The sequence below is a fragment of the Acanthopagrus latus genome, chromosome 20 (assembly GCF_904848185.1).
Source record: "Acanthopagrus latus isolate v.2019 chromosome 20, fAcaLat1.1, whole genome shotgun sequence".
Taxonomy (NCBI): domain Eukaryota; kingdom Metazoa; phylum Chordata; class Actinopteri; order Spariformes; family Sparidae; genus Acanthopagrus; species Acanthopagrus latus.
The window spans coordinates 23552568-23561776 of NC_051058.1; the positions used below are offsets into that span (position 1 = coordinate 23552568).

At 44.9% G+C, this 9209-nt stretch overlaps 2 protein-coding genes across 13 annotated transcripts in view; both read left to right on the forward strand.

Moving 5' to 3' along the window:
• LOC119010327 (syntaxin-binding protein 4-like) overlaps positions 1-2303 on the forward strand; it is a 33587-nt gene extending 31284 nt beyond the window's left edge. For all 9 annotated transcript variants that reach the window (XM_037082392.1, XM_037082386.1, XM_037082388.1 and 6 more), the window contains 2 exons: positions 191-327; positions 481-2303. In XM_037082392.1, the coding sequence (XP_036938287.1) occupies positions 191-327; positions 481-494 (151 nt within the window). In that variant the 3' untranslated portion in view covers positions 495-2303. The remainder of the gene's footprint in view (positions 1-190; positions 328-480) is intronic.
• A 3476-nt stretch (positions 2304-5779) lies between these two features.
• LOC119010328 (transcriptional coactivator YAP1-like) lies at positions 5780-8806 on the forward strand. Of its 4 annotated transcripts, XM_037082397.1 has the most exons (4): positions 6156-6367; positions 7606-7779; positions 7899-7956; positions 8582-8762. In XM_037082397.1, the coding sequence occupies exons 2-4, from the start codon at positions 7722-7724 to the stop codon at positions 8730-8732; spliced, it is 267 nt and encodes an 88-aa protein (XP_036938292.1). In that variant the 5' UTR covers positions 6156-6367; positions 7606-7721; the 3' UTR covers positions 8733-8762. The 4 variants fall into 4 exon arrangements, 2 of the variants coding, with proteins under 2 accessions (XP_036938291.1, XP_036938292.1); XM_037082396.1 differs by lacking the exons at positions 6156-6367; positions 7606-7779 and adding an exon at positions 5780-6081; XR_005071947.1 differs by lacking the exon at positions 7606-7779 and having other exon boundaries at positions 8582-8806.
• The last annotated feature ends 403 nt before the right edge of the window (positions 8807-9209 follow it).

Sequence of the window (9209 nt, forward strand, 5' to 3'; positions counted from 1 at the left end):
CGCTATCATTAGAAGGACAGCTCAGTAAACCTGGAACTGCAGTAAGACGATGAGTTGGATTCATCTGTTTGGTCAAACCTCCTGACGAGTGAACACGAGTGTGAAGAGCGACTGCTCCTGTCTGTGACGCCTCCATCTATGGCTGTTTGTAGTCAAAGTTGTCTGCTGACTAACTTTTCTGTCTTTGCAGCTCTGGAGACGTTAAAGTCGGAGCGTCGTCTCAAGGTCTCCCTCCTCGCTACAAAAAGAGTCCCTGGACTTCAGCCACGCTCGCCCAGGAGGCGAAGGAGCTCACAAGGACTGTCAGAGCCATCCTGGAGGTCGACTGTAAGTGATCTCAAGTCTCTCTGCTCGCCTCCACGCATGCAGGTCTGCATGTCCTCGTCCTCCTCCTTTCTGTTTCTGTGCTGCCCCGCATGAGACTCCCATCGGACGACACCAAGCTGATCCTGTTGTGAGCAACTGTCCTCCCCGTTTCAGTGCTGACCTTCTAGAAGACCCGACTGTAGGAGAACAAAGTCAGCATGGCTCTGAGACGTCAGCAGGAAATCAACAAGCCAACCTGTGAACCTGAACTCTTCCCTGACAGCTCCTCGCCTCCTCAGTACCTGCTAGCAACGGACTCACGTCTGAACTCTGCATGAAACACTGTTCTGTTTCTGTCAAGCAGCACATGTATCAGTGCACATATTCTGAATAGTCAGTACAAACTGAACAGTGGCTTTATTCCAGTGTTTTAACCTGAACCATGTGGAAAAGAACGCTTACGTGCAGACGGTGTGCAACTACACATGTACGATTTAATCATAGCACTTAAAAACGGAATGGACGCTTCAGTTCATGGTCCAGGTTAATACAGATGGAGACCAGTGTAAGGTTGTTGGACGACACCAACGTTTAAGGTTTGCCTGTTGGTCACCTTATTATTTTTGGGTGATAGTAATGGAACCAAAACTGTCGGCTTTACTGTATGTTGAGACGTTTCTGACCTTTTATCCCCACACACCCTCCTGATTTTCCCGTCTTCTGGGGTCATAGATCTCCGGTTCTCCAGATTTAAATTTAATAGTTTACGCCAGTGAATTAATTATTTATTCCTCATTCTTTCCTGAGAATAAGTCAAATTTAAAGTAATGAAAGATGAAATACACTGGAGTCAAACCTGCTGAAAATCAACTCAAACTTTGTTCTGTATGTTGCTGAGTTGTGTTCTTAAATTATCCCAAATGTTTTCAACGATGGTCAAACAGAGAAAGTTTCCTCAAGGTAAAGGTGCGTTTCATTTAATCACCTGTTGCTGTAACTTCCGCAGAGTCAGACAGCGAGACCAAACATTTGTGTCGGAGTCACAAGTCAGATAATGCTGCCAGATTACTTTACTGTACGTTAGCCGTAAGCTAGCAAGCAACGACATGCACCGAGGGTCAGCCTCTGAGTGAACTCAGCACCCAGCAGAGATCCTGGTTCTGGTTCTTTTGCCCTCTCCTCTCTGAAACGTGACGTTGACGTTACACAGGAGTGAAGTTCAGAAGTCATCTCTGAGCTCTCGTCCCGTCAGTAAACAGCTCCGGATCAGAGCAGAATCTGATGGTCCAGACGGTCTGGATCGGAACCAACGCTCTCCTCTTGAAACAACACTAAAACATCTTTTGTTGCAGGCTGGCTGGCATGTTAGCAGCTGGCTCACAAACTAGCTATTACATCACATCATTACATCAGGATTTGTCAGAGATTGTCAGCCAAGATATTTAAAGCTGAAAGGCATCAAAATCTCAGCTACAGTGATCAATGGGCAAAACTCCCCAAGCGTTGGTGTCGTCCTGTAGGTTTTACCTCACCTCTGTCTCTTCAGCATCAATAAATACCTTCATTTAACAAGCAATATAAAACAATATACGACTTATATCATATGGTTGCCATTTACTGTAGTGAACGTTCTGTCCCGGAGCTAGAAGACAACTTCCTGTAGCTTCTGTCTGTCTCACTGTTGTTTAACCAATGTGTAGCTTTGTGTCCGAGTGGCTGAACGCTTGTGTTCGTGAAGTAGATTAGCCAACAAAACAAAGCCTAGCAGCATCACCGAACAACACGGGAGGACAACAGCTCGCTCACCTGCCAGCACGAGGTCAGGACGGACGCAGGGAGGCGATTAACGAGCCGCGACATTCATACGGAAATACAGAGCAGCAAAGACGATCGGACAGTTCCAGTCTGATGGGACGCTTTAGACGCTTTTATCATGTTTGGAGTTATTTGCTGTTTGTCCTTTATCTTTTTCTGAGTAAATATTCTGAAACAAACTCCACTCATCACGAGTTGTTCTTTGTAAAGAAGACCAGCCATGTGAAGACCAGACAAAGAGTCCTGATTCAGTTCATCTATCAGATCAGCTGCTTTGTGATTGGTCAGTCCGGTCGTCAGGATCAAATGTTTATACTGTAGTCGAGTGTCATATGACAAGGCTGCCAGTGAAGACTGCAATTTGAGTTTGAATCTATTTTTTATAGTTAACATGACACCGCTGGATGTTTTTAAGGAGACCTCCGGACATGTTCCACCATGTCTGTGGCGACCAGAACTGGTACTTTAAAGCAAACCATGATGTTCTCCTGACACTAACTCAGTGGTTCTTGTTTCTAACCCATTGTGCCAAGAGAGAAATTGATTGAGGTCTAGAGGAGTGTAAAGTTTGAACTTTTCTGTGGTTCTGCAGAAACATACTTTGCCAGCATTTAATCTGGTTTTTTTTGGGCGGTTAGTAGGTAGTTCAGAGGGTGAAGCTGAAAATATTGTTAGCTTGCAGCTGCGTGTTCAACCTGCTGCAGTTATTTAACTTTCATTATGTGGCAGAGATTAAAAGTAGCCAGTTTCCTCTACATACAGTCAGTTTAACAGCAGTCAGCTCTCTGCCCTCGTCTGCATGTGACCACAGGCCATCAACAGTCGTTTTTATGCATCCACTCACACTGCCGAGCTCAAAGAGACGTACAACAGCAGAATGAAATAATGTGCAGCCTGGAGACTAAGCATTAACATTAACAAACACACAAACACATTCCGGCTGATTTGTGGCAGTAAAATATGACAGAATTGAATTCTTATGTGGCATCGAAGGCTGTGCGACAGTTTGTCTTCATCCAGCAGGCTGGATGTTTTTGACACAGTCACCTAATTTCCCTCCGTCAGTGGGAGGACGTGGGCGCAGTTACATAATTAACAGCCGAGATTCAGGATCACAGTCGTCCTCCGTCGTCTGCAGAGTGCAGTTAGAGGTAACGGAGGAGAACAAAACCAAACAGCTCGCAGAGAAAGTAGGTCAGTCTGATCCAGGTCTCACAACTCGTGTTAGTCTGCTGTGTGTGTGTGTGTGTGTGTGTGTGTGTGTTTGTTACCATCACCTGTGGCTCGTCTTCACCACAGCCCTCGTTGCCCTGGAAACATAATGCTTGTAACTGCAGAGACCTTTGTCTTCTTCACACACACACACACACACACACACACACACACACACACACACACACACACACACACACACACACACACCAGATTGCGTGATAAAAAAAAATTTAAAAATCAGACCGATCAGTTTCAGACACATCCGGTCCATTCACTCGAACAGTTACCATGGTGACCGTCTCTCTCCCTCTCCCATCACTTGCAGTCAAACTCGGCAACGACACACACACACACACACACACACACACACACACACACTTAGCAAAATACATTTTAAGGCTAATGAATGCTGTCTGGGTCTGAGGTTTCTCCTCAGTTAACGTTCAGGTTCACATTACACAATCAGACAACGGCAGCTTCTACTTCTAACTCCTCACAAGTGACTCACAACATTTAGAGATGAGAAGAAGTAACTTCTTGAACCCTCCGACCTTTAACGGCTCTCTATGATCTGTGTACAAATGAGACCAAACAGAGCTTCAACCCAAATCAGTTTTAGTGACGGTCAAACACGAAGAGACCAAACATCAGCACAAATACAGAAACCAGTCGTGTTACAAAATTACATTTATGTTAAATTTTCTTAAATCAATGAAATTAAATCTACAAATTTCATTTAACTTAAAAATTTCTTTGTTAGTTATTTAGAAAACTTAATGTAAAACATAAAGAGAGGTGAGAAAATATGATTCAACTCGATGAGAAAAATAAAAATAACAAACAAAACAACAGAAATGATACAACACCATGTAATCCTATTTTTGTCTGACTGTCAAATAATCTCTGGATGTAAAATGTAGAATATCATCTGTGTACAACTGGACATTAGTAAATTACTATAAAACAACAAGACGAGGAAAGTTCATGAGTGAAATCAAGTTTTAAAGACGTGATATAAGAACATAATGTATTCATGTGTGATGTGATGAATGCAGGTTATTCATGTAAAGCATCCGGTCGTGTGTTTTCCACCACAGTGAGTCTCTTTTAAAACAGTTGTCTCACGCTGTGATGCAGCCGGCGTCTTTGTGTCTCTGTTGCCATGACAACTGTGGCCAGCAGAAAACACCTACACCTGGCTGAAAAAGACACACGTCGAGCTCTGAGTGACATTTGAGATCAGCCGTTACTTTAGTTTGATGCATCTGAGGTGAATTCTGGATTCTTGTTATTTCCCAACATCAGCAGACTGATGTGGACCAATCAGACGCAGCGAGACGAGACAAAGACGTAAAAGCCGTAAGAAGCCGTAAACAGACAGAGAGGGAGGCTGGAATGTGGAGAAAAGGCGTGTTAGTGTCTCGTATCTGCAGAGAGTTTCTGATTTTCTCTCTTTGTCATTTAAAGTTTGTTTTTCTTGTGATTAAACTTTGTGTTCAGTGTCTCCTGACAGGATATATGGCGAAATGTCTTCCTCCACTCAATGAACCACACTGTTAGAGCACCAGATGTGGATTAATACGCTGCTGAAAGTAGTCCCAGACAAAAGCACTTTGTGAGCATCTGAACTGAACCGTCACAAACATCAAACTACACATTTATGAGACAGACGAACATGTTGCTCTTTCATGGGATCTGTTGACGATAAGTAAAATAAAACCAGAATTATACGTCAACAACGTACAGGAGCCGTAACCACCTGATCTGATACAGGTGGCGGTGACACACAACCACAGTGACCTTCAGACAAGCCAGAGCGCTGTGCTTCTCATGACGGCTGCAGCTTCTGTTGGAAAACTACTGAGAAAAGTCGCTGACATTCAGAAACAAACCTCTCACATCTGCACACTGAAGAACCTTAAATTCTTGCTGTACTTCAAGTTAAACCTTCAATTAAAGCTGGTTACCGTGTTTCTATAGAGCTCCAGCGATGCGATGGAAACTGTTTCCAACACAGGCTGTTTATCACACGAGGGAGCGATGGAGGTGAAATGATGGAGCTAAATCAGGCCTGACGGAGTGAAGGGAAGTTCACGCAGAGAGCCTGTGAGAGTGTGTGTGTGTGTGTGTGTGTGTGTGTGTGTGTGTGTGTGTTATATCAAAGATAGAATAAGTGAAAATTCTGCATTAAAATATCTCCCCATGACTCGACCTTTGTTCTGTCTGTTGTTGGCTTCTGTGTTTTGATTGGCTGAGGAGCCTCTTCACCTCTCTGACAACACAACCAGGTGGAGATGTTGCAGAGATGATTAGTTGAGGAGAAACTGGGGATCAATAATGACACTTGAGTTTTAATTAAGGAGCCTCTGTGGGTGTGAATGTTGTCTCCCTGGAGACGGATGCTGCAGCAGCAGATCAGACGGGTGGTGTGGACGCTCCGCTGTGACCTCGAGGACGGCGTCTCATCGCCAACAGGCCCTCAGACAGCATCACAGTCAGCTCTGTGATTTTTTAACTTAAGACATGCTAACTGGAACTGTAGAGCTCATTGTGCAAACGGCCCTCGTTCAGAATGTAGACTTCCTGACTTTCTAGCTCTCACTAAATCAACTAAATCAACAAGAGAAGACGGGTCGGCAGCGTCGATCATGTCTGTGGAGGAGAGGATATTTAAAGCTAACAGGCTAACATCAGAATTAGCTTCTCCAGTTCTGAGATGTCAGGCCGAGTCTGGATCTCAAACAGGTTAGCTCTCGTTAGTCTTTGTTAGCAACACCTGCTGATGACACATAACAGTATTCTTCCAAAAGAAACAAGCAACGTGTCCACAGATGTAAACGCCGGACAGAACTGTGTGCAACTCTGATTTAATGAGACACAAATAAGACAGAAGTATCAACAGCGTGTAATACAGCTGTGGCGGATGTTGATGACGGATCAGTCAGGGTGTGTGAGGCGCTTCAGAGTCTGAAATCCGTCTTCAATCTGACTTAGATCGAGTTTCATGTTTTCCAGGAACCTCGACAGCCCGGTGAGTCACCTCTGCATTACTGGAAAGTTCCTCTTTGACAGTCGTGTTTGGACCACCTGACACCGGCCTCTTGTCTCTTGACCCTCCTGTCAACACTCAGACTGACGGAGTGAAACCTGGTCTGTGAAATCTACGGCAGAGCTGCACAGTTTGTATTCACAGCCACACAAAGCAGCTTCTCGCCTCAGATCAGGTGTCTTTGTTCCAGCGGCGAGAACCACATTGTCTTCCTCGTGTAGGTTATCATGGCGAGTTGAGCACAGAAGCTTTGTGACTTCCTGTGGAAAACACAGGAGACGATCGAAGGCTCACAGCAGTGAAGGAAGCCTGAGAGGGAAGAACAGGAGAAACGAAGAGTTCACCTGGGAAATTTAATACATTATTACAAGATCGTTAAGAAGCAGAGTCGATCATGACGACTCGTCATTAAACTCATCCAGCAGCTCATAAAACTCTGATGTCTTCACTGTGGTGAGATTATCTGCTTCTTGTTGAGCTGCAGTCGGAGAAGAAACTCTGCTGAATATTGAAATCTGATCTTCAAATATCAGATGAAGTTCAAACAGGTGAGAGCTTTGATTTTGGACACTTAGCTGTTTGGTCATCCCGGTTCACACTGAACCATCTGGACACCTCTGTGATGGATGTGGTTCACACGTTCAGGTTCCCCTCAGGATGAACTGTAACAACTCTGATGATCCTCTGACATTTAAAAACTGATTTATACGTAGAAAGGTGTCTGTGTCTGGTTATGTGATGTGATTCAGAGCAAAGAGCTTTTACTCACGTGTCCTCTGTGTGAAAAGGACTTCTGTGTGCTGGAAAGCAAATATAAGCATGCTAACACAATCAACACGGTCACATCAGACCTGATAACGGTGAGCATGTCAGCGTTAGCATCACTGGCAACTTTTCTTTAAAGAAAAGCAACAACATTCTTCTGAGACGGCAGGAAAAAGGCAGGAAATACACAAATATGAGTGTTTCTCAGTTGTCGTGTCGGATCTGTGTGACGCTGTAATGATCAGTTTTCTCTGTCTACCATTTTAAATGGCATCCATTCATGTTACATCACGTTGTTCATCGTGTATCATGTCAGACCCTTAACGGGCCCCCGGTCACTGATACAGCACTCAACACAATCCCTCTTTTCTCTGAAGGTGTGAAATGTTTGGTGTCAGTTTTCGAGCTCATGTCTTCGGGGCAGCATTTGAGACTTGGCCCCGTTTTGTTCGCAGAAACGGGGTTAAGAGACTTTTCATCCGGTGGCTCGTACAGTAAGTGGAGAGATCAGTGAGATTCAGTGGAAAACTACAGTAAGAATCGCTCTCAGGCTGCCAGGCGGCGGCGGCTCATGGAGGACTGGAGCTTCTCGGGGAAAACGGGCTGGATGGAAACTGGATATCTGAGAGGAGAGTGTGGTGATCTGCTGGCCTGATTCTGTCTGAACATCTCAAACCAGGACAGACGTGGAAAAGTGACGCGAATCCACTGAAGGGTTGAATGACTTCTTATTTTTCCGTCTCTGCAGGTCTTCCTTACGGCTGGGAGGAGGCCTACACTGCAGACGGAGTGAAATACTACATCAAGTAAGAAGAGTCGCGAGTTTTCATGATTATGGTGCTAGTGTTTGAATTACACTATTAAACACGTGATTAGACCTCAGACCAGGTACGTATTCCTCCCTGGAGAACTTCATCACCTTCCACAAGATGACAGCAGTATGTCGTGAAGTAGGACCGGCCTTATACAGACAAACTACACAGTTCATTACGTTAAGTAACAAAAACTGACTCATCTACAAAACAGCTCCTCTGGTTATGATTCAATAACTTCTCTTTTACTCTCCGAACTTCTTTGGACACATCTTCATGGTCAGTCACTGAGATATAGGATCACAGAGGATAATAATGTTTAAAACTAGACAGACTGACACCTCCTGAGTCACATGATGTCATCGCCTGATGCTGACAGGATAAACAAAGTTAGAACAGAGTCAGGCGCCTCCAGTGCTGTTCTGTGAGCGTAATAAAGAGCTCAGACTCAGTGAAACAGTTGAAGAGAGACAGCATGAGTGTCCCACTGAGTGTCCCTGGTTGAAGCATGAGCGCAGTCAGCTGACGGAGGCCACGTCCTTCCTGTGAGCACTGAGGTTAGTGTGGTGATCAGTAACACTCAGCCAGCGTCTTGTCTTTATGTTCTGACCCGTGACAGTCACATGACCCAGACGACATCATGGAGCCTCCCTGTGACGAGCGGCAGCGGGGCCCCGGGGCCGTCACCGCCGCCGCAGACCTCGGAGCAAGAGGGAGACGGGGAGGCGTCGGACCGAAGACCCAGCCCGTCCATCGAGACGGAGATGTGAAGCAGCAGAGTCGCTTTACTGTTACTGTAACCTCACCTGTACTCACCTGTGCTCACCTGTACTCACCTGTGCTCATATTTATTCACCTGTACTCACCTGTGCTCACCTGTACTCACCTGTGCTCACCTGTGCTCATATTTATTCACCTGTACTCACCTGTGCTCATATTTACTCACCTGTGCTCATATTTACTCACCTGTGCCGTGTGTTAAAGCTTCAAACCACAGAAAAGTTTGACATTTTTGAAAAAATCTGCTAATTTTTATCTCACCACTCTCTAGTCTTTACATTAAATATGATGCTCCAGTCACCAGCTGATTAGCTTAGCTTAGCATAAAGATGGGGAGCGGGTGAAACAACTAGCCTGGCTCAAAGCAATTCTTGAAGACATAATAAACATTTTTTCTTTAGCATTGCATGAAGTGGCTTTCCTTGACTTGTAACTGAATCCACCATTTTTCTGTAACCTTAACTGGC

What these genes read in the sequence shown, in the direction of transcription:
- LOC119010328 (XM_037082396.1), top strand. Translation starts at nt 5,985, where the DNA reads ATGTCTGTGGAGGAGAGGATATTTAAAGCTAACAGGCTAACATCAGAA. An exon ending in CGAGTCTGGATCTCAAACAG is followed by an intron (nt 6,082 to 7,898) that starts GTTAGCTCTCGT and finishes CCGTCTCTGCAG; the next exon opens with GTCTTCCTTACGGCTGGGAG. An exon ending in GGAGTGAAATACTACATCAA is followed by an intron (nt 7,957 to 8,581) that starts GTAAGAAGAGTC and finishes GACCCGTGACAG; the next exon opens with TCACATGACCCAGACGACAT.